The sequence below is a fragment of the Aptenodytes patagonicus genome, chromosome 8 (genome assembly GCF_965638725.1).
Source record: "Aptenodytes patagonicus chromosome 8, bAptPat1.pri.cur, whole genome shotgun sequence".
Classification (NCBI taxonomy): Eukaryota; Metazoa; Chordata; class Aves; order Sphenisciformes; family Spheniscidae; genus Aptenodytes; species Aptenodytes patagonicus.
The window spans coordinates 24,519,160-24,543,751 of record NC_134956.1 but is presented as its reverse complement, the minus strand read 5'-3'; the positions used below and the strand labels follow the sequence as shown (position 1 = coordinate 24,543,751).

At 49.3% G+C, this 24,592-nt stretch overlaps 1 protein-coding gene across 3 annotated transcripts in view; it reads right to left on the bottom strand.

Moving 5' to 3' along the window:
• Positions 1 to 6,475: 6,475 nt before the first annotated feature.
• LMCD1 (LIM and cysteine rich domains 1) overlaps positions 6,476 to 24,592 on the bottom strand; it is a 34,176-nt gene continuing 16,059 nt past the window's right edge. For 2 of the 3 annotated variants that reach the window (XM_076346710.1, XM_076346711.1), the window contains exons 2-6: positions 22,033 to 22,121; positions 19,732 to 19,987; positions 13,959 to 14,294; positions 8,406 to 8,621; positions 6,476 to 7,905 (exon numbers count right to left, since the gene is read on the bottom strand). In XM_076346710.1, the coding sequence (XP_076202825.1) occupies positions 7,747 to 7,905; positions 8,406 to 8,621; positions 13,959 to 14,294; positions 19,732 to 19,987; positions 22,033 to 22,121 (1,056 nt within the window). In that variant the 3' untranslated portion in view covers positions 6,476 to 7,746. Of the gene's footprint in view, positions 7,906 to 8,405; positions 8,622 to 13,958; positions 14,295 to 19,731; positions 19,988 to 22,032; positions 22,122 to 22,550; positions 22,725 to 24,592 lie in introns of those variants that run through there. The other variant, XM_076346712.1, reaches the window with a different exon arrangement.

Below are 24,592 nucleotides of genomic sequence, written 5' to 3'. Positions count from 1 at the left end.
AGAATCCCATCGATTCCAAGAAGTCAGGACCGAGTCAATTCATTGGAGAAATGTCCAAGCAAACAGATTTTTTTCTTGAAATACATCGTAAAGGAGAATGCTGCTTAGCTTTTCTTGCAGAGAATAAAGAGAAATGCAGCTCGATCACCACCAAGCCAAGTCTCCACCTCTCAGGCCGGAGCAAAACAGCCTCTTCCAGGTCAAGAGGAAGGATCCTGCAGAGCAGGACTGCTCTCGTGCTCAAAAGCTGTGCGCTGCAGGAAAAGGTCAGAAGAGCATATTTCTTCCCCCCTTTAAGGATTTCCCTACTTTTTCTGCATGGTCCCAGAAGTGCAGGGGGTGCAGAGCTGGCCCCCGGTGCACACATCATCCGTGCCCTACAGCAACCAGCTCTCACCCTGTCACCACTCATTTACTCCTGATGACAGGGCTCCTTCTTCACAGGTTCAGGGCCCATAAATAAATCACAGTGCCCAGTGTTTTCCATAGACCTCTGAGGGAAACCTGTTAAATGTCTCCAGACCTGCCTTCCCTCTGGCTCTGCCTAGAGGAACCTGTGCAAAGCAGTGGTGGGAGCGAGCCTTGCTGTGAGACTCCAACCAGCTTCCTAGTCCCTTGTCAACATTGATGGGTTAATTGACACCTGTCATTGAAGGTGTAGCCCATTAACAGTAAGACGCTGTCTTCCTGGCACAGGGATAGCTAGTTTTCTCCTACCCATCTGAGCTGAGAAATTTTATTTCAAGTTTTATTGTTTGTCTTAGACTAGATGTTGCAAATATATACAAAGAATCATCATTCACTTAGGCAAAGGGCTCCCTTCCTTCAAGCCCACCACCCTTGCTGAGATGTATAAAGGCATCGCTCTAGCCACTGCTCATTTCTTAATTGCTTTTTTCCCCACCTTAGCAGTGGAGGCTCCCCATGCTCACGTGCAGGGCAGTGCACAGGACCCCCCCCCGCAGCTGGGGCCAATTCCTCCTCCGGCCCCAGTGGACGCGTGGCCCCAGGGTGGTGACAGCCCCGGTGGCGAGGGGGGATGCCGTGGGAAACCTGGGAGGAGGAAGGTGACCCGAATGGAGCTGCTGTCCTTAAACAGCCTCTGCCTTTCCACTGGCGAAATCCTCCCAAATCACAAACAGACGGTCCCTTTTTCTTCCTCAAATATTTCTTAAAAAAAATAAAAAAGGGACCACAAATAAGACAGCACTGCAAATATTTGTAGATTCAGATCAGTTAAGCTTTGAAAAACTTCAGCTTGCAAAACTTCAGCTGAAATGTGGTTTCTCCCCAGTCAATGGTTATTTTCTCTCTGCCAATGGGCTCTGCCCTCCTTCCCACCCACCCCACGCTCCCGGCTGGGTCTGCAGTTCAAGGGAGCAGGTGAAGGACCTCCCCGCTCCCGGCACAGCCCTTCGTGCCCCAGCCGGGTCCGGAGGCTCGCCCCTCGGCTGCTGGCATGTGCCAGACTGTGGGCTGCAGCCCAGGGCCAGGGCTCAGGCATGGCCACCCTTCCCCGCCAGAGCTGCCACACTCCAATATTCATTTCTCCTCCATTAAACAATTTATTTTCAAAGTGCTTCTTCTCCTAGACCATCTTGAGGAAATACTGGGGGCAACTGCACTCACTAAGCCTGCTAAATAATTAACCTCAAATAAGTAATGGCACTGGGCAACAAGTTAATTTTATCCCAATATTTAAGCATCTACAGATTTTGCAGGGTCAATCAGGAAGGCTTCCCCAGGAACCCCGTTGCCGCCCGCAGCCAGCTCCTCACCGTTAAACACACGCCTGCGTGGGCAGGGCTCCCTCCCAGGAGCGGGATTTCACATGAATTCCGTCTCTACACACACCCTTGGCCCCTGCTCTGCTGTTTCAGTCTCTTTGGCTGTCGCAGCCCATTTTACCAACACCAGCTGGCGTCTCGGATGTGGGGATGGCGGCGTGTTCTGGCCTGTGAAAAGCAGCAGCATCTCCGACGGTCCTCCTTCTCTCTTCCTCGCAGGAGCCCTCGCCCCACTGCAGCTCCTGCTCTCCTGCCCTTCCCTCAGCCAGCACGCCCACCCCGAGACCGGGAAGGGAACCGAAGCAAGACCTGGGAGACTTTCATATCCAGAAATAGTTTACTTAAAGTTTTAGGAACATTGTCGTGTGTTGTCGGTCGTATTTAGGAGAACAATTATACAGAACATTTGAGTTTAAATTGGAGCTGAATGTTCACGTAGGAGGCACAAAGCCCTGTGCTTGCCATCTTTGGCCATCGTCAAGAGGAAATTGAGAGGTTTGTCCTTTGCAGATTCACAAGCTAAAACACTGGCATCAGTTACTGCAATACACGGTGCTCAATTGACCGTTAGACAATGCAACGTATCCCTGTGCTTCCATGAAAGAGCTAGATTAATATTAAAAACCCACCAGGTGAGAAGTTCAGCTCACCGGTTCAGCTCTTACGGACTGCTCCGACCGGCAGACGCCAGCGCTTCGCACCATCCGTGCGGGACCCCTGCACCACGCGGCAGCATTTGAAATGAGCAGCGTCCACGTCCACAGAGAGGTTTCACAGCAGCAGCACTGAAATTCACGTATCGGCAGCACAGAAAACATTACTGGCCCTGTGGCACTGTCACCCCCCAGCCTTGCCACCTCCCTGGGAAGGGCGGCCGAGGTCCTCGGCACACCATGGTGCTTGGTCGGCGCAGCAAGACCTGTTGCCGTACGCAGCTGTTACGAAATCCCTCACCCTGCCCCGTCTGTTCTCACTTGGCAGAGAGCAAACCTGGCACAGCCGGGACGAGCAGCTTCAAGCATCCAAACGCCTGGATTTTCCAGTTAAAGGAACCCAGTGCAAAGCTTGGGGAGAAAACAAACAAATTCAGGTAGCCAGCATGCTGGCACACAGGAACAGATGTGGAGACTGGGCACGTCTCTCTGGCCAAAGCCACTTAGAAAGCTTAACCTCTGCGCAGCATCCTAAGCATGGAGAAAGACCCACGTCTTAGGTCCTTATCACCCTAGCCATCCGACCACAGCCAGGCAAGAGGCTTTTCACCTGAGCCGTTCATGCGAACACGAGCTGCTCACTCGGGGCCGCGTACAAACATGGCTCTTCAGCTGCAGGAGCACGGCAAGTCCTGGGAGATGCCCACTCAGGCAGGGTCTGAGCATCCCATCGCGCCCCAGTCCCTGTTCCCCATCCTGCTGCCTGCTTCTTCATTAGTTTTTATTTCATCTCCCTATCTGTCTGGCCACAACACAATGCAGATGAGCTGAATCAGCAAGCGGGATTGCTGACACCATCCTCTGCCAGGGACCTTTGCTGTGGGCGGGGAAGGAGATCACGTCAACTGTCTGGGGGCTCGAGTGCCGCACTGTGCACTGACCCTCTCGCCTGGGGTCCCAAAGCAGCCTGTACCAGCTAAAGGTCACACACACAGCCAGACAGGATAGAGCGGTCTTTGTACAGGAGCTTTTATTTGAAACGATGGACTGGACACAGCTGTGGCACAAGACGCTTTTCCAATAGTCACACAACACGGTCTTCGCCCATAGCCTATTCCTGTCGCACGTAGTAACCTTGTGAAGCACCTTGATTTTTATTAATTTTGTGTATTGCTTGCTGATGGCTCTCTATTAGACAGGCCAGCATACCCCCATAAATTTAACTTTCTTGAAACCCAGAGCTCATGACCTGCAGAAGGCAGCTCCAGCGGCCTCTTTTGTGCTAGACGATAAACTACGCTATGTTTTGCTATAATGTCTTCACTTGGGGTGAATATCTTCTCATGCTTAGTTTTGATATTAAAATTGAGTTTCAGTGTAAAGACTCACATACGTTTTGAGCTGTTAGATGCATTAATTTCATGCTTTCGCTCCTGACACTTGAGAGGCACAGGATTTTGTTAAGCTGTTTAATTGTAGTAAATTTTTTAGCAGACAGTATTTTACAAGCTGCAAAAATACCTGAAAGGCTTGAGTGGATGCCAGCAGTCCAAAAAGCCTGAAGCAATCATGTGTATGCTGAAACAGGGACTTCAGAGGACAAGAATTACCATTTATAGATCACAAAATCAAAACCCAAACCAGAACACGCTACAGTGGTACCTATTTTCCAAGTAGCCAAATAAAGACATTAGTGATGGAGGATTGTGTTAATGGGGGCAGACTGTGTAAGAAGTTGATGCTACTATGTGTGGATCTGCGGTCACAGTCCAGTAAGATAAGCCCGACAAAGGTACCATCGTTGAGGACAATCCTTGTACGTAAAGTGGACTTGACACCCCTCTCACCCGGAGACCATCCCACCGCAGAGAGGGTGGTGGGGATGACCCCTCGCAGCCCCCGGGAGCGACGGCTGGGGACAAGGGGAGGGCCACCCACCGCCACAGTGGACAGTTAGGCAGTGCCGGACATGGAGGCAGGCACCGGTCTCAGCATTATGCCTCCCTCCCCGATGCCGTGCTGGGGTGCCAGCGCTCCCCCCAAAACCCCATCCTCTCCCAGCGCCTCTGCTCTGACATTTACCCAAGCTCCCACCACACACATTCTTCTGCAGCAGAGAAAACAAGAACCAGCTCTTCTCCACCGCCTCCCTTGTGAGGCTTTATTGGTTTTTAACCCTGGCAGTGGTGGAAAGGGGATCCCCTTTACCTACACACCTCCCCAGGCAGGGGAGAAGACTGCACGAGAAGAGGGGTCTGTTGGAAATCCCACCTCTAAAGGGCTTACGTGTAGGTGCTGCCCCACAGATGCAGCAAACATGCCAACCATAGGGAGCTGGGAGCAACCTCAGCCCTCTCCGCACAGAGGCACAGGACAAGGGTCCCCACCCATACAGGCTTAGCAACAGACATTTGAGGTCCAGACAAGCATCCCCCACCCTGGGGACATGCCCAAGCCACCCACCATAGTCTCATCTGAACTTGATGCACACCATATAGCTCTTAAGCTAGCTTGCTTAGTGTCAAATACTCAAAAAAGGAAAAATTGTCACTGCACACTTTATGGGGCTCAATAGTGTCAGTGCTGAGAGCACAGCACCCAGCTCATGGGGTCCCCCAAGCCTGGGAACAGGACTATGCTGCCTGGCACAGACCCCCCCTGCCAGCCCCTGGTTTCACGCTCAGCTGGGGAGGGTAGGTGGCTGCAGGGGGAAGCAGCTCTGGAGGGGGGATGGCCAGCATCCCCATTCAGACACAGATGTTTAAAGAACACCCTACTGCAGTCAGGGGTCTGGCTCACCCCTCCCCTGTGCTCAGATTATCACAAACCCTGCAAGGACTACGTGGCCAGCCAAGGCAGAACAAACCAAAAACACCCAGGGAGAAGACTGCAGCAGTCAGTTTTCTGTGATGGTAGTAGTTTAGAATAGTCTTTCACTTTTAAAAACTCAATGTTTTGTTGATTATTTTTTTTGCATTTAATTTTCTTCCAGACACCTGTGTGCTGGCTGTGCACCTACCTTGTAGGCAGATCACTCTTGGAGGTAACCAGCTGTGTGCACAAATCAACACTGACTGTCCTGTTTGGCTGTTAATGGCTGTGCTGAAATAGCATTTCATAGGTGACTCACACTATTCCTATCCCTTCTTACACCGAGTGTGTGCACTTGTGGCTGCCTTAACATCGCAGGGTTTAGAACAACGATGTGCCTGTAAGTTTTTTTTTTTTTAAAAAAAGATGTAAAGATATTTCCCTTGTAACAAAACGAGGAAGAGGCAATAAAGCTAAGCACTGGGCTTTATTTTTCATTCCCACTTTACTTATAACCAAAGTAGCTGTATCCAAGGCTGATCCAAGAGAGCTTTATTATTCCTCACACAACTTCAGGTCTATGCATCCTCTCTTGACTTGCAGCATCCGATTGAGTTTACAGAAGCAACACCCCCAGGCACTCAACGCATCCCTTGAATAACCCAAGATGGACAAGCGACCCCAGGAGCACGTGCACCGCGATACCCTGCAACACACGTCCATCACCCCCACAGCTATGGCTGTCTCTGCCACCTTGGGATTTTCCTGCTCTGCTCCAGCTCCGGAGCAAGCATTTCATTTAATTTTTAAATACCCCAGCGTTTCCAGGAATATCAACCATGCAACAGCACAGGGCTGGACAAAGCATAAGAGGTGGTTACCCCCCCCCCCCCCCCCCCCACGTGTACAGATACGTCTTTACACCACATTGGTCTCACCTACTCAAAGATGGTGATGGACTTGGCCTGCTCCTCCCCAGCAGCGGAGCAGGGCACCCCCCGACACACACAGCAGAGGGGCAGAGTCCGTCCCAGACTCACATGCTCTAACCCTGCAGCAGGTAGTTTCCCCCCAACGCTCATTTGCAAGTTATTTTATCGTAAGCAAGCAAACATCCACAGCACGGAGCACGCTTTAAAGAGAAACAGCATCTTCTGTAGCAGAAAAAACCCAGCAATTAATTGTGAGCTCATTGTACACTCACCTCTGCAAAAAATATTCCAGTTCTCTGGCAAAGAATGTAGACATTTAATATAAGAAAAAAGACTGAGCACACAGATATCTGCCAGCCTGGACTAGTTAATATTTTCAGCGACTACCAGAAGCATCACTTGATGTAGGGAACAAATACTATCTGCAGAGACTCAGTGCCGGATCCTGGGACAGTGTCACCCCTATCAGGTCCAGGAGGGGAAGGGGACCTCCCCTAGGGACAGGAGAGCTGCACGATGAGGAGCAGGGCAGAGCCCAGGGCGAGGGTGCTGCCGGCTCCGAGGGGAAGGTACGGCTCCCTGGTTCTCAGAAGGGGTCACTGATACATCACAGGGAAAAACTAGCATTGCAGCATTTCAGGCACCCCCCCACCTCCGCCAAGACAGCTTAGGCTGGAAAGCTGTTTTCCATAAAATTCCTGGTCAAACCCAGCCAAAATAAAGGCCCATACTTTACATGCTTAACGACCTCCAGCATCGCAGTGGGAACAATGCTGCTCTGTGGAAACATGCTCGCCTGGAATAACAGGCAGTCGGAGGCAGGGGAGAGGCCAGGGAGCCTGGTCGGTGGGACCTGCCAGGAATGCTTTTGCATTCCAGTTTCAGGGCTAAAGCTCACATGGGTTGAGCCAGTCAGCTGCTCCGGGGCAGAGCTGCACCCTTCCCATCTCACCACGGTTAAAACCAATCACCCTGTGTGCCAACTCATTATTTTTACATTTTTGTACACTTAGGAGGAGAAAGCTATAGCTACATGTTGCTGCAATTTTATATTATTTGGTTTCAGAAAGTAATCACCTGGGTTAATCAAATTCTTCAAACCCATTGCTCTAGTACAGTTGTCAGCAGCCTGTTAGTGTAACCTTCCAGCATGGATTTCAAAAAATACTAAGAACCCTTGTTTTTGACCACGACTGTAGGTTTAGTATGCCAAAAGTTACTTTTGAGATGTGTTATTTCCAAAAGACTATTGCAAGATCTTAGTCATAAGAAGCTTGGAGAGACTTTATAAAAAACAGCACAACACAGAACCTCCTTTCCAGTCCCTCCTAGTCAGACACACCATGTACCTCCTACCCGCAGGTGTACGAATTTCCTTTGCTTCCTCCCCAAGGAAATATTCTCCTGCAAGCTGTATTGGATGCAAGGGGGCACTTAGTTGCTTGCAAGTGAATAGTCAGGCTTTAATTTTTTTTTAACCTTCCCCTTCTCATGTACTTATCAAATGACCCCAGTCCTGGTGGGACCTTGGGGAGCCCACTTCGCCCCCGGGCTGATCCCTGCTCAGAGACATTTGCTTTTGCTGCAGGTCATGCACAGGAGGCTGGCGTTGTCCAGAGTGAAGGGTTTGCCGGTCAGCAACGTCTCGCACTCCAGGCAGGCAAAGTGCTTCTTGTGCCAGGCCATCCCTTCTGCCTTCTGGTAGTCCTCCGAGAAGATGATCTACAGGACAGACAGACAATTGCTTATTTCCACCATCTCGCCAAGCCGGAGCACAGCAGGAGCAGGGAGAACCAGCCCCACACCTCCCACCAAGCCTGTTGGCCATGGAGGCCAGGCTTTGGGAAGGGGTAAATAAGAAGCACGGGACTGCTCCTGAGCAATTAAGCCAAAGTCATGGGCTGCAATTAAGCACTATAAACCCATCAGGTTTTAAATGCAACTAGAGCTGTATTGTTGCTCTGAGATAGATATGGTGCAGTTAACCGAGCGTCATTAACATCACAGACTTTACCCCATTTTCTTTAGGCACCTCCATCTCCCCAGAGCAGCCGCAGCCCTGGTGACCAGCACCAGAAGGATGCTGCTCCCAGCCGGCATGCCGGGAGGCACAGGTAGGCGAGCAGGTTAAGACACATGCCAGAGAATCCCTGAATTAGCCTGCGCCAGGCCCCCAGCGCAGGCAGGGAGCACCGGGCAGAGGGAACCCAGCTGGTCCCTACCTCATCGCAGCCGGCGCAGCGTGGCCGGAGGCTCTCACAGTAGTGGCGTCCGCACCAGGCGGCCCCGCTCTTCCAGAAGTAGATGAGGTCGACGAGGGGCTCGGAGCACCGGCAGCACACGAAGCACGCCGGGTGCCACTGCCGGGAGTAGCCCGCCCTGTCAGCGTACACCACCGGGCAGTCCCCTGGTACCGCCTGCTTGCAGGTCTCGCAGCGCTGCAACAGAGAGGCAGTGGAGTGAGCATGGGGCTGGGCACGTGTCAGGCGGGAGCAAAGCAGCGATGTTCAGTGCACAGGATGGATGTTTACTTCTCGGACATACTGATTCACGGCATCTTTTCAATGCATTGTTCTTAACTGCACAGCTAGCAAAACAGAACAACACACTCTCCAAGCACATCCTCAACACTTCCCACTCTGAAGTAGTCTGAAGGACCTACTGTGTTCCTGCTTGACATCCCACAGCGCCAAGGAGGGCAGTGGAAATAAAATGTTTAATTCCAGGACTGCTAAGCTGTGTGGCTTAGGTTGTTTTTGTTTGAGCTCTTGTTCTGTGGAGGGAAACTTGAGAATACCAAAGCCAGATTTTACAGCTGTATCAGCTTGGAAGGCCCAGCAAACACACCACTCTGAAGTGAGGGTATAGAAACAGTGCAGCGAGGTGGAAGAGCAAGGCAACGCTAAACTGAAGAGAAAGCAATAGTCGCAGCTCGAGAAAAGTGCTGGGAAAAAATGTCTCAATTGTGCAGTAGGACTCAGACATCAGAGAGCACCACAGGGCACCCATGGCCAACAGAAGCAACATCTCCAAGCCTATCGCCCCACATCTGTGCAAACATTTGGACTGGTGCTACATCTGGACAGAGTGTCAAGCCATAATATAAAAGTCATTATAAATATATATTTGCCAGCCTTCACCTGGAATACTGTTTACTTTCTTCCAGCCAGATCCTCGGGCAGGTAAGAATGGCACCACCCACCACCAGCTAAGTGTCTGGCCTTTGGGACCCCCCCGAGCTAAAACCAACCTTCACTAAAATCCAAAGGTTCTCTGAGAGAGTGAAGACATCCTATAGTGCAGAAGCACAGCATGTCAAAGACGTTATTTTGCATAGAGATTAGGAACTTTCGTCTTTTCTCACTGTTTTTTAATATATACATCTATGCATAAGACAGATGTCACTCTACAGATTTCAGCACAGTGCTTTCAATTTATAACAGTCCAGAGAGACAGAATTAGATTTAGCTAATCTGAAGATTAATTAGCATCTGTGCATATTACACACAAGACCAACTGGGTTTATTCTTTATCTGTGCCTGCAGAGTGATCCTGTGATTAGTTAAGAGCAAGCTTTAAAGCTCTCCTCTCTGAAGCTGACAGCTGAGGGGCTGTTATTTAAGTTCCCATTTAAGCCTGGATAGTCCAGGTCAAGCTGCTGAGTCTGTGCTTTGTCACTCCCTAAAAGAAATGCTCTTAAGTAGCAGCTGGAGTCTCTTCCAGCAGAGCCCTTGGCTGCAAGGCCAGAATTCTACTAGCAACCTCCGCAGCAGGCTGGCCGGGGCTTTTACAAAAGCAAGACAGCGTCAAGCAGCTTGCATGTCACACGTGTTGCAGTTTAAGCTGCTGTGCCCAACCAGAGCATTTGCACAGCATGTCCCCTCCAGCACGCTCCGAGGTCAGGAATTTCCCACCCTGTGCTCAGACAGCTTCATTTACAAACACCCCGATTTAAGTCGACAAGTTTCTAATAGGTGGGTAGAAGAGACACAAAAACAGAATTCTCAGCAGAAGGTAAACTAACAGTTCCTGAGCTGCAGGAGGGCCCCAGGGATGGGGCAGGGACAGAGGAGGGGGACCTCCCGCAGGGCAGCCGCGGTCCATGTCCTGAGGACCAACACCCTGATGCCACCACGGCCTGGAAAACCCTGCGGTGGGTGTACAGGACCCCCCGGTGATCCTCACTGCTACAAGCCCAGTAAAGCAGCAGCAGAAACAACCTCTCTGGGGGCACAGGGAGAGCGGGGTTTCTCTACGAGTTCTGCAAATGTCAAACTACAGACGAGTTTCCTCACCACATCCAGCCCCTTTTGCTAGGTCATGGCATGAGTGCTAAAAAGACTATTCTTTATATCTAAGGAGTTCTCTTAAACTCATTTCTCCCTTTACAGCAGGCGGCTACAGGTCTATCCCCACCCACCAAGTGGCTTCTCTTTGTTTTGTTACTATTATTTCTAGCACACCATGCATTTTGCTATTGCCTCCTCCTTCATTCAGTCTGTATTTTCAGTAATGGCCCCACAGTCCTTGGAGTGGTTCCACCAAGCTGACGGGCATCTCCTGTTTTACCAGCAAATCCCATATGACGAGCAAAGGCAGCGCAAGAGGAGACAAAATGCTTCCTGGCTTGGCTTTCCTGCGAGTCTGAAAGGGGATATGTCTGCTTACACTGCTCCTTCCACTGTGAAGGGCTTCAGATGCATTTCTAAGTACTCCCAAGACCCACGCCAACGAAGGAGTAAACTCCAGTGCGGTGCAGAAGCCGTGCTATTTCTGGTCCGTATGAACAAGGAAACCAGTACGTGAAACTGCCATGCTCGGTGCAGAGCGGCTGGCAGGGCACTACTCCCGGCACACCAGCCTTGCTGTCAGTGAGGGAAGATGGGCACCGATGAATTCTGCACCCATCATACGGGACCGAGGCTGTATTTTTCCCCATGCCCCTGATACCTGCCCCCAAGGTACCAAATCTGAGCGAACTGCGGCACCAGAGAGCCCAACCCTGCAGCTGCCTCCACACCATCACCCCCGGTGAAACCGCCAGACCCATCTAGCCCAGCTTATCTTGCAAGATCTAACAGCAAGAGCAAACACCAGCAGCTTTCCAACTCCAAGCTCAAGTTTCTTGCCAATAAGAACTGTTAAAAAAACAACTTATTTTGCTGTTTCTTTCTATGGCAATTATTCACAGGGCTTTTCTTAAGCATCATATAACTTCCATGCCCCTGCGATTTACATTTCAAATTTAAGATGGTATTACAGCTTGGTACTCATTTTACATCTCCATCAGGTAGGGAGAGGGGCGAAGACTTCATTAGCACAGTTACCAGAAGCATTGGCCAAGAAGGTGTCCTGTTCTCCTAAGTTTTTCCAAACTTGCTCTCTCCGCTGGCTGCTGTTTTGCAGTGACAGCTCCCACAGAAGGAGCTCCCCAGACACGAGGCTTCCCCTGAGCACTCACTATGTTGCTGCCCTCAAGCTTTTTGGGACAATGGCTAATTTTGATCAACTGCTTCAGGATTTGATTTGATTCCAGCACAGTGGCTTATAACACCAGAAGGCTTTCCAGTTCTGGGAGGGTTAAAGATGATTTTATGCTCGGTGGAGAACATTCAGCTTGTAGGACAGACGTATTACAGTGATGGGGCCCCTCTCTGCAGCCGAGAAGTTCAAAAAGCTGTTTGAGCTCAGATGCCTCTGATGGTGATTTACATTGGCCCTGTAGGTTTTCCTTCACACAATTTCAACACAGCTAGCCTCAGTGTACAATAAAGGGTTTAACAACCTTAGCACAGCCTGTTAAGGGGTTTAACAACCAACCACACAAACACCCAAGGAAATAATTCCAGCTTGTTTCTTGGTCCAGCATTGGTGCTTTCCGGGTTTATTCTCTTCTACAGCAAGGGTGGTGGTTTTATTTTGTTTTTTCCACACCTAATCTTCATAAATCTATAGTTCAGACTCACACCTTGATCTGAAATAGGGTGAAGTCACATTGCTGGTGCTGGATTAAGAGGTTTGGTATTTAATAGATTCAAATCTGTGTCCTACTTCTAATGGACTCAATGAAGAAACTGATTCTCAGTCCCTTTACATCCATTCTCGGTCTTCATATAGCTCATTTTGCTCACACCTACTTTCAGCCTCACACATATTGCAAAGTAAAGTGCTACATCTCATTTTTCTATGGCAGAACTTTTCCTCCAGTGCAGTTTTGTGAAAGCTAGTAGACCTTCTAGAAGTTTAGCATCTTTCAGATCTTGGGAAACAGTCCATTCATATCAGGTCAGCTGCATTAATTCCTGCACAGGAGATCAAATTAAAACGAGCAGCATTTTGTCAGAGTGGGAAACAGGAGGCCTGTCTTGAGTATGGCAAGAAACCACAGTACTCTGCTGCGAGCTGAGCTGCACAGCATGTCAGTCAAACTGGATCTCCCGCAACTGCTTTTAAAGCTGTTCCATTTTTCAGCTAGTGCCTCTAGAAAAATGATGCTTTAAAGTATGGAGAATAACATCACAGTTATGTATTTATTTGGAGGGACAAGCTTGCAGTCTAAATAAACCCTCATTGCCAAGATGACTTTTATTAATATGTTTAATGGAAACCTTCCTTTTTTGGCTTTTTTTTAGCTAAAAATTCTTTGTCCAATTCAGTATTTTGCTGCAATAGTGAAAAACGTTTACTGTATCACTGGACTCTGAAAGTCAGATGCATGTTAATAGAAAAGGCCATAGCAGAGGGGAGACATTACCCAATATGGAAGGAAAATGAAAACTGCTCCTAACACATTACAATCTCAGTGCAAGTAATGGCTAGAAGAATCTTGCCTTAAGAACACTGACACCATTTTTTTCCCCAGCTTTAAATCCTCTGCTGCAATTTACCCTTCACAAGGGCTGTACGCAATTTTCAGTCACCATATTTTATGATAAGCATTTGTTCAGCAACCACAATGGCCGCTCCAGACAGTGCTGGGAGAATATAAATCTAAAAGGGTGTTAGGGAATCAATCATTTCCCTGTGGAAATGTATATTTATGCCCAGAGACATGCATGGTGTGCTCAAAGTTCACCAGAGTGATTACAGCCCTGGGAGCACTATCACCATGTTCACAGCTTTGCATTAGACTGAGCCACCACCTACTGTCACTTGAGGTCTTTCCACTTGCGTTGGTCTGGAAGCCTAGGTGGAAATACTCACTAACTCGTGGTAAAACAGTTTCTGACCTTGAGTACCTTATTGACTCACAATCATCCAGGGACATATCATGCCCAATCTTTCAGAGCTGCCAAGAATCTAAAGTTGAAATCACCGGCTCCTAAGCTAATGGAAAGTTTACTTACCTTGGTGGTTCAGCACAGCTTTTGCTGTGGAGGGAGGGAGATGGTGAAGGGGAGATAACCCACCCCTCCTCATCCCTGTTAGATGGATACTTGTGCTCAGCAGGGCTGGCAGGAGCACGCAAAGGGTCCCCACCAGGGTCTTTCACAGGGCTGTACTAAAACACGCCACGATGCAACTGAGCATCGCAGCACTGCTCCGGTAGTTTGAAAGAGCACTGCAGCAGACTTGGAGAAGCCCACAGGAGCCGTACTGTGAACGAGGAACAGCTAACCCTGGCTGGTGCAGTCATTTTCCCCTTCTAGCTGAGACTGAATCTTCCCCCCCCCCCTAGTTGAGACTGAATCTATCCCCTGAAAGCTCCCCAAACTCAGAGCAGAGCCGGGACACCCCTGCCAGCCCATCCCGCTGCTGTGGAGCGCAGCACTTACGTAGTGCCCTCCCGCGGGCGCGCTCTCCAGGGCCCCGTTGGTGGACTCGGGGGGTTTGCCGGCAGCGATGCTCTTGTCCTGCGGCTTCCCCTCCTCCTTCCCGCTGCCGCCCTGGCCTGGCAGCGCCACCTCCCCAACGCCCAGCGCTTCGGCTTTGTACTTCTTCACAAAGTCTTCCATCAGCTTCAGCTCGCCCTCCGCGAGGCCGCAGCACTGGGATGGGTCCTGGTCATACAGCGGGAGTTGTCTCATCAGCTGCCGCCGGCGATAGTATGCCCCATCCGTCCCTGCCACCGGCTGCATCTCCTTTGGGATCAGCTCCATGTACTGCATGGCCTGGGATGGAGAGAGCACCGACAGTTACTCTGAGCTGCCTTCGGCAGGGAAGCACGAACTTTCTTTGTGCAGGTGCTTCGCAAACAAATATTCTGCTTGTGTTATGGAGTAGTGGCAGAAAACGCACCTTCTCCTCCTTTCCCCTTTGAGTCGTTCTAACCTATGCTTCAGAAATAAAAGGCTGAACTTACTCAGATGCAAGTAGCAGCCAGGCTATTGTTAATCACTTCATCCTCAGAAGACAGGTTGGGTAGGTTTTTTTTGAGGATTTTTGGTTTCCTTTTAAAAAAATAGATACCAGACTCCCCAGGAAGCAAAGCAGCAAAGACTTGCTTCACTAGTTTGCACCCAAATCCCAACACACCCTCCCTCGCCAGCACTAGCATGCCACTATGCCAGGTAATTTCACAACAAGGCTGCTGAAAAGACCAGAAACCCATAAGCATCAAAACCTGAGACCAGCCAGCGTCCCGCTGCCTCGTGCCAGGACAGGGAGAGCTCCGGGGAGCAGGTCAGAGGCTGCACCAAGAGCACCCCATAGCCCTCACGGGCTGCATGCAGCATAACTTACAGAAAAATAACCCCTTTTATAAATTAAAAAATAATCTTAATACAAGAAAAAGTAGTCAGATAGCAGTTGAGTCTGTATGTAACACTGACAGCCACCCAATTCTACCCAACTGTTGATTTTGCAGTAAAGGGAAGGTGTTTGGTCACTGATGCCCTGCAACATGGAAAGTAAATGCCAAGAAACTATCCAAAGTCTCCTACTCAACTGGCCACTATCTTAAAAGCAGATTAAATCATGATCTTGCAAGAGGTCTGTCCCACACTGAATTAGCATTTGCAGGACAGTGGGGTCTGTACAGTTAACTTCTTCTGGCCTGGTGCTAAGGGGAAGGGAGTTTCCCACTCAAGGCATTTTTCCTATTGTAGTGTGAAGAGCTAAGGGGCAGCCAGTTGGCTCTCTGCCATTCTGTTTTAAAGACCAGCATCCAGCTGTATTAGATTTGTTTCTTACTTGGTCAGCATTTGAAAACTGAATTTTAAAAAAATTAGAAGTGATTAACTGTTTACTGTACATAGTCTGGTTCAGTATGGCCTTTGAAATACAGAAAGGTTTGCACAACACTGAACAACTCATCACATCTGTAAAAACTTCAAAGTCAGCTTGCACCTCAGCTACTTTCAGCCAGATAGCAGCATTGCAGGGCAAGATTCCTGCCTGAAGATTTGCAACAGCAATAGCTAAGTGATTTAATGGAGGCAGGGCTTCTTCCCCATTTCTTGGAGTGCATATTAACATCGCTGCACATTATGATATTAGACATCAACACTCAGTATATTGTGCCTCTGTGCAATGGCAAGACCGATATCCAGAAGTTTACTGGGGGAGGGCTGTCAGCCCGTGGGAGAAGGTGCTGCTCAGGAATAGCTGGTTAGAGAGCTGCGGGATGCTGCATAAGTGATCTGGTGCACAGATGGCTTTCACAGAAGTAAGAAATCCTAATAGGAACTACAGAAGCAAAAGACAAGAACTCCCTGACAGCTCCTCCCAGGCCTCACACAGGCACTGCCCCACAAAATAAGGATACTGTCAGTGGTATCTGACAACTGCAAAGAGCAGCAACCAAAGCCTCGATGCTGTACGACCATGAACATTAAGACAGCGTATGCTATGCAGTCTGCGCTGGCTTGGTTCAGCCACTGCAAAAGCACTAGCAGAGTAGTAATGTGGTGGGATCTTAATGGAAGAAATTCTTAATCCACTACAAGTGTGCCAAGACTAATGAACACTTATACCAGAGCTACAAGAATAGCACCGTGCCAGCACATGTATCTGAAGCATCTTGTTCCACTCCAGTGCCAGACTCTCCATTGCCAATACAAAATGTCTGTGCTGAAAGTGAGAGAAAAGCAAAGTCTCAAGCCTTTAGGAGTACAGTTGGACTGCTCAGTGGCAGGTTTCAATATCTGCCCAGACATGTGGTGGGATTTCACTCCCTGATCAAGGGAATGCTTAAAGTTATAATTGCAGATGTCAAAATGTGTCCAGAGAATAGATCAGGGAAAAAAGTTTTTGGCGTCAGGCTGAATTAACATGAAGGATAAAGAGTTGTTTCTTCTGCTGCTACCATTAATTATTACAGTCAAATGCTTTACTATGTTGCCTTAGCGCAGATAATTTTGAGGAAAAGCATTTTAGGTTTTCACTGTTAACTACTGGATTTTGGAGATATTTTGTAATCTGTCCTTTTCACTTTCCCCAAGGACCCTGAATATCTACTTCATAACTTCTCCAGGCACAGCTTAATGAAAACACGCTCTGAACTTTCTCCTACTATTGGACCATCCACTTCAGGACAACAATATTAAAAACAATCCCAAGTTTCCTTCTGAAGGCAGGCTGGAAATCACTGGAGTGAGTCAGTTATGCACTAAAAGCTTTTTGGCCCAAATCCCTTTTAAACTATCCCAAGAAAGGCTGACATCTAGCATTTCTCCTAAAAGTTTGTCAAGTTGATCTTCGAGCCAAAATTTATCAAGGTTGTCTTCAAAGCTCCTGCACATTGTTTACTTGAACCAAGGTATCTGCCAGCCTGTTCAGGCACTATGAAGAGTTCAAAAGCTTTCATGAAGCACATGCTGCTGAGCTGCCCCCTCACCAGCGCTGCAGGGATGGAGTTTGCTGCTGCGGGTGGGGGAGCTGCTGGGCTCCCCAGTGCCCCCACTGCACGGGGCTGCATTCGGGGTCACCCCAAACACACACTCGCAAGGGGGCATGGTTGGGGTTCAGCCCCATAGAAGAAGAAAGCAGCCCAGGAGCTGCAGAGCTTGGGCATCCTTCACAGCAAGGAGCTGACCCTGCCCCAAGGTGCCGGCAGCACCGCGCTGCAGCCAGCTTGTGGAGCAGTGAAACCCAGGTTTCTGATAAATCCCGGGCTGGGCAGCATGCTTAATGAATCAGGCTGGCGGGAAGAGTGCCAGCATTGTTCTCCCCGTCCCTCACAAGCTCCCAGATTCCCCCTGGGACCTGCGGAAGGCAAACAGTGGTTAAACAAACATTCCTGCTGGGCCAGCTCCTACCAAAGAAAAGAAGGAAGAGGCAGCTGTGAGCAGCAGCTCTATGTTTAAACAGCCAGGCAGTCGGATACATGGGGGTCTCGGTCCCTCATTAAAGCCCAGTGGTCTGCTCCAATTAGCACCACAGGCCCCAGTTGCGTTCCCAGTACAGGCTGCATGCCACCCCCAGTCAGCCTTTCCAAGGGGGTGATGGCAACTGAGTTTTAAGAAATAATCAGTCTGCCTCTCGGTGTGCAGCTGCAATTTCACATTTGTTTCCCCAATTCTTTAAAAAAATCTGGTTGCAATTTTCAGCAGCTTTAAACTATTTGTTTAATTTGAAGAGCAAAAGCTGTCCACTAATGACAGTGTAACATGTAATGTTTTTAGTACAACACCACAGTTAAAAGCCAGTTAAATGCTTTCCCTCAAGAAGTGCTCTGCTGGCTAACACTTCCACACACCGAAAACCACTTCCATTCGTTCCCACATGGCAGTATCGCTCGCCCGGACAGAAACCAGGCGCAGGAGGGAAGGAGGGGCTGGGGGATTGTTTTCAGATCCAGCCCTCAGCATGGGACCACACTCATCTCCTCTTTTTACCTCAAGTTCTCTTTACAAAACCTAAACAAATATTTTTATTTGGATCAGACTGTTTATAGCTGTAAGCAAAAAAAAAAAATCCCAGCTCCAGTGCTGAATCTGGGATGGGTTCCTCTGGCAGCAGTGATGGGCAGAGTTCATGCCCACGCTGGCAGGAGCTGCGGACAGGGTGCTCCCAGCCGCAGAGCTCACCTTAGCTCTCCTCCAGGCTAGCACACCTTGGCACAATGAGCTTTCCCACTCCTGTTCCCTGAGGGAGCAAGCTCAAGTCTGCTGGGGACAGGGACGGGCTGCTGCTGCGTTTCGGCAGAGGTGGTGGGAGGGTGCCTGGGCACAGGGGCTCTGAGCCCACTGCTCTGCTCCGTTGCCCTGGGCTGCTGCTGGAGGATGTTTTCTACTGAAGCAATGCCCCTCTGCAAGTGGGAGATGGGAGCCCCGAGACACAGCAGCCTGACTGCCCACCCAGCATCGACTGCCCACCACAAGGAGAATTTAAACCCCCTTTCCCCCCTCCTCCACTTATTCAGCAAATCTGAGCCGAAGTTAAAGACAACAGCATTACAAAGACATTAAGCCACGAAGTAAGCACTGTCAACACACTTGGCATTCCTGCGCATGCTTGTCTGGGACCAAGGTGATGCAGCATTCAACAGGAAGCAAGGCTGCGTTCCGGGGAGGTTTAGGGCCATTCTGTGATTTAGAGGCACAAGTGAGCACTAGTTGCACTCCTGGTTAATAAACCTGAGATGCCAGGCCTATTTTAAGTCCAAGATTTTTAATGACTACCTCAGCAAGCAAAGAAAATAATTACTGTATTAAAGACAACAGTTATTCTGCCATTATCATTAAAGCCCATTTCCGTAACAGAGTAATTTACAAACACAGCACTGGATTTAGATGCAGCATTACTTCTTTCTACATTGATTTAATTTCTATGCTTTTGAGACAGACTGAAGCATAGTTTCCTGAAGTGTTTGCTGAAAAGACCTCCAGGTTAGTGGAAGTGTCCCAGCTAGCTACCTCCACCTGTGCTGGCTGGTTTTGGGACAGGCTCACACCCAGATTTGTAAGAGATCAGACTCAACAAGCAAGGCAGGACCCCCTTCTCCAACAGGGATGTCAGAGTCCAGGGCAACTCCTCCTGCCCAAATAAACCACCCAAACAGCTTGTCTCCACTGTTTCTCCCAGAAGCCCAGTCCAGACCCATGTTGTTTTAGAAGCATGGAGACAGGTCTCTGGAGTTAACTCTTGTCCTTGTGCATGTCCCACAGCTTGCACAGCTTTCTGCCTTCTTGGTGCCCTCCTGGGGGTCTTTAGGGAAAGGATCAAATCCCAGCCCAGACACCCCAAGGCGGCCTGGAATAATTGCTCCCGCATCCAGCCTGGGGTTTTGGAGCATGCAAACGCCTGCGTGGGCTACACAGGCGTTGTACAACTGGCAGGACAGCAGAGATGGGATCTCTCCTCAGCAATGTTTTTATTGGACATGAGCTTTACCAAAATAGTGAGCTTTCTAGTTGTAAAACCCATTAAGACTTCTTCTGGAAATGTAAACAAACCTATAAAAACCCAAAGGCAATCCATTCCCCTCTCCTACCTACTCTGGTTATTTACATAGTTTTCCAAAATACAAAGTAGTTATGTACATTTTTGCTCTGCGAGGCAAACCATATGTTTTACTATTTTTCCTCGATACCTTTATTCCAAGCTGAGTTATGTTCTTCATTAAGTGACACAACTACCAGCCAAATGCGCTGCGGATTGTCTTACCAGCTTCTGGGCGAGCCCCGGGGGAGCCCACTCATACGTGATGGTGTCGAAGGTGGGGTCTTTCCGAGAGACGATGGGGTTGGTGATGATCATGCGGTTCCTTTTGTAAATGCGAACGCCGTCACCTCCTTTCACCCGGGCAGTGAGCGTGGCATACTTAGAGTCCGACAGCAGGCGCCCAATTTTCCGATCGTCCTCCACATCCGAGCTCAGGCTGTGGTCCTCCTGGCTGCATTTGCATGACTTGCAGATTTTCCTGTGGGTGACAGCGAGATAATCCTTTCGATGCGAGCTGGGCCACAGGAGGCATGCGATCATGCGATGGGCTCAGCCACCGAGCATCAGCCTCTTCCAAAGGTTAAACGCAGACTGGGGTTATGGCATAAAACAAAAGGCTCCTGCGGCCTGAGCTGTGCATGGGAATTCAGCACAATGCATCCCAGAGGGGTCAGCAGCAACACAGAGCAGAAAGCTACAAACCCCTAAGTGCTGTCCCCAAGCGAAAGCAGCCGCAGGAGCACTGCTAGACTGCTGCCTCCCACCCGCCGCGGGGAGCTGCCGCTTTCCTTGAACTTTGAAAACCCCTTCAAGCATCACTAAGTCTCCCACCCTCACCAGTCTCCAACAGCTCAGCACTAGACTCACCTCTTACGAAGCTTTACATGCCATTAAAAGTGACTGCTAAAAGAGGAATTGGTACTTAAGTATCTATCATTTTAATTATAATAGCTATAAGTCATAAAGATAAGTCTAAGGCTTATAGACTGGCCAGCTTTTCCATCAAATGCTAATAGCAAAAGGACAAAGTAACTCTGACGCAACCCCAAGTATTTCAGCAGGATCCTGGAACAATTATGATTCAAACCAGCCTTTAATTTAGTAAAAAAAAAAAGTATGATTCAGCCAAATGAGTGTTTTAAAAGTTTGGATTTCCACACAGCTGAAGTATTGAAATTGAGAACTGAAGGCTGCAGGACACAATTACATGCCACTATTGCGAAGCCTACTGAAGCACTTCAGCAGCACAGACAGCACAGCTGCAGACTGCAGGCTGCTGTGCACCACTGCAGCAGGACACAGCTGCACAGCCCACAGCAAACAGGAGTTCTCCAGGCTGACAGAAGAGAGTCTAGTGTTTTGCAAGACAGCCTCAGAGGGCATTAATTCTTTTTTAATTAATGACATCCGGATAGCTCCCTTCCATTTCAAAGCCCCCCTCTGTTTCTCCCATTTCAGTGTGCAAGCAGATAGGGCAGGGCAGCAGCTCACGGTCCCTGCCCGGAGCTGAACACACAGTACTGGTCAGCTCCCACCAGCTACTGATATTGGTGGCTATTTACCTAAATTAGTGTTTTTAAGAGGAAAAGCTGAAAGTATCAAACACCAAGATGTTTCTGGCACTAAGCATAGCATTTCAGCCATCAGGGTGCTTGGGGCAGTCGGCAGGAACAGCCACCACAGCACTGCTGAGCGGGATGCAGCACCAAGCCCTTGCCAATGCGGCTTTGTTTAACCCCACCAGCTCTGTACCCAGGCTTGCCCTCAAGGAGGGAGACAGCCAGGCACTCGGCACAACTCCAACAGTGCAGGATTATCCTTTTGGTCAGCATTTCCCTGCCTCCAAAGCAAGCAAGGACATGTTTGTTTTCACTAACTCATTTCCAAACAACCTGACAGGCTAGGAAGCCAGCACGCAGAGGATCCATGCAGGCAAAGGATACATGCTCCAGCACACATGCTGCGCAGGGCATCGGGTGCCTCGTGCCGAGCACAGTGTGCAGCAGCTTTGGCACTGTGCCCCCATCCCAGCGTACCACTGAACAGCACCAGCCACAGAGGGCTGTGCTGGGGACGGTCCCATGGCAGGTGACCCTTCTGCAGGCTGGGCCATCTCTCACCCCAGCTTTCTCCTCTTCCCAAGCCACAGCTTGCTGCCAAGACCTGCACCCAACCTAGCAAAGATAGTCTCAACTCCCAGGGAGCAGGCAATGTTAGCAAAAGCAGAAAAAACCCACTGCATGAGAGCCTCAGCTTGGTTTAAGCAGTTGTGGATGAGATTTTAATTCAAAAAAGTAAAAGAGAAGAACCAGTGAGGGAAGGGAGATGGAGAGCAGGCAGAGCAGGCAGCAGAGCATCTTCTCAACTCAGCAGTTATCCTATCCAGACAGTGCGTCCTCTCTGCACCTCCCAACACCACTCAAGTGCTCTGCAGTTCTTTGCACTCAAAGTCACCAGAGTCCAAATATCGACAGGACCAAAGGGACAGCGTTGGGGCAGGACCCATCAAGGCCAAGACATTACCTCCAAGAATGTGGCTCAAAGCCTGTGCACATCCCTCTGCAGCGTAAACAAGGCACACCTCTTCCTGACTGTGGCTGGCTCACCGACATCTGGAAAAGAACAGGACAGAGTTGGAAAGGCTTTATCCTCAAAGATCTTCTGAGACTAGAGTACCAATATTGAGTTTTGTCCTTCAGACATTGATTTCTTCAGCCATGCCTTATGTTCTGTGAAGCCTCAAGCCTCCCAAATGCCATTTGACCACTGTCCATGCAGACCTGCTACAAGTTTATGCAGGGATGCTCGGGATGAAGGTTTTCACCTTAAAGTGAGCAAAGATAGCATGTCTGCAATGGTGTGGGGGAGATGGCACATCAAACACAGTGAACATGCACACACACTGGGCAGCCACCTTAATCTCATGCACAGATGCCTTAGGTCTCATTAAAAGGTTATTTTGATTTAGCTTATATATTACATATGAATCTGTGCAAGTCAGAAATTTCATGCAGCGAGACATGGAGGTGCATTGCCATGACCTGATGCTAAACTTGCTTTACTGCAGCTTGGACCTCCTTGATCTTTCTACAGGGGCTCAAGTGTATTTTGGGAGTGTGGCGTGTTTCCACGCCTCTGGTGCTGGGTTTTATGGGTAGTTTCCACGGTGAACAGGAAACATGGCAGGGAAAGGCTCCAGGCAGGAAAGGCGGGGGGGGGTGTGTGAAAGGGCTGTGGTTGTGCTGCGCTTTCTGCTGCTCACTGAAAACAGAAGAAAGTCACTTATATACATGGGTGCTCGCTGCTGCATAGAGACAGTCCTAATAACCTCCCGACAGGAGAGAGACAAGTGCAAAAAACCACAACAGGAGCCAATAACATTAAAAATAAACCTTATTCTAGTGTCTACACCATGGATTTATCAAACATCGCTTTTTGAATGTGAAGAATGCAGGCAGGTACGATGGGAGACAAGAAGTACTGCAGGAAGCATCAGGGAGAAGTGACACCACAGGACGCTGAATTTCTCAGCCTGGTTGATTTTTTTTTTTTACAGAAACTCAGACTCCTGTCTGACAGACATTTGCTCCCTGCAAAAAATGGACTTCAGGAAAACAAGGACAGTCCCACCCCCAGGACACACACACCTGGCAGAAGCAATGGCAGCATCACAGGAGCTTCACCCCATCTCAGCAGAGCTGACCCTGTGCAGTCAGAGATTAAACTACAGGGTGGTCATCCACCTCCAAAAAAATACTTTCAGTCCTCAAGAAGCATTATAAAGTGTCAGTCTCTTGCAATTTTCTGACCACTTCGGACCTCACAGCCTGCATTCTCTGTTAAGGCTTGACACATACAGGTCTCATACCACCATGTCCTTTTTGGTGCTTGCTCCCATTCATCAAGTTTCTGTAGAAGATCTTTAATCCCTCTTGAAATACAAACTAGTTCTAGGCACTGACCCTTCATTTGTGCACGAACAGTTTCGGAGCCCATCAGAAGAACAGTTAAGGCTGCAGAGGTTTCTAATGCTGGAGAAGGGTGTTGCCTGCCTATGCAATCTTAATCTAGTCCATGTGTTTTTCTGTGTTATGAGAGTCTTTCATTACAAGATCATACACTATTTAAATCAATATTGTTACGCCGCCTCCTGCCCCAGCTCCTCATTTTCCTCGCCCAGCCCCAGCTCCTCTCCCCACTCAGCCGCCCGCAGCCCTCCTCATCCCCTGCACGCTGCTCCCCCTGCCCGCCCATCCTGCTGCCCCCCAGCAGCAAGGGCACAGCACTCCCCCGCTTTACACGGGGATGGGCAGAGGCCATCCTTGCCAACACCCATTTTCAAATGGAGGCATCAATAGCAGTAAAAGAACAGAGGTTTTTAAAGTGAAGGTTTGGGAGAACGTGCTCAGTTCCTTCACTCTGCAGTGCTGTGGGTAGTTAAAAAAATAGATTCCTCTTTGAGGAGGCTCTGCAGGGACCCTGCATGGGCAGCCAGGCACTGCAGGCTTCGCTGGTGACCAGCCCTAAGCTCTGCCCAGCAGCGCTGGGCTCCGCAGCTCTGCTGGGAGGCAAAGCTGGTGACTGCGCTGGCAGCCGCTCCTTCCTCCTGCTCCCTCCCGGATCCACCCGTCCCGCTTCCAGGCTCCCCAAAGCTCCCGCACAGACCTGGGGCACCCCAAGGTCCCCTCCAACATTCAAACTCATATTCTGCAGCTTTCGAGAGGAAAAGGTTATTTGATGGCACTCAGTTAGGAAAGACATTTAATTTACTTGGAAAACCTGGTGTTGCTAATAAGGATGAAGCTTTTACGAGCAGATGGTTCTAGAAACAGCCAGACACTGGTTTGCCAATTTTAAAGGTAGACTACAAGCCTTTACATGCTTTTTTTTTTACAGAACTATTAAGTCCCCATACAAGGTAGCTCATCCTTGAGAAACACGCAGCCCAAAGGGTACAGAGCAGCCCATTTCAGCTCACTTTGCCCAAGGGACTGCTATTTCATTTGTGACTCGGCTTTCACCTGTAGTTTTTACCTCATTTTTCACCTGCAGTCTTTCCAGATATTTTGAAGCCAGTGAAAAG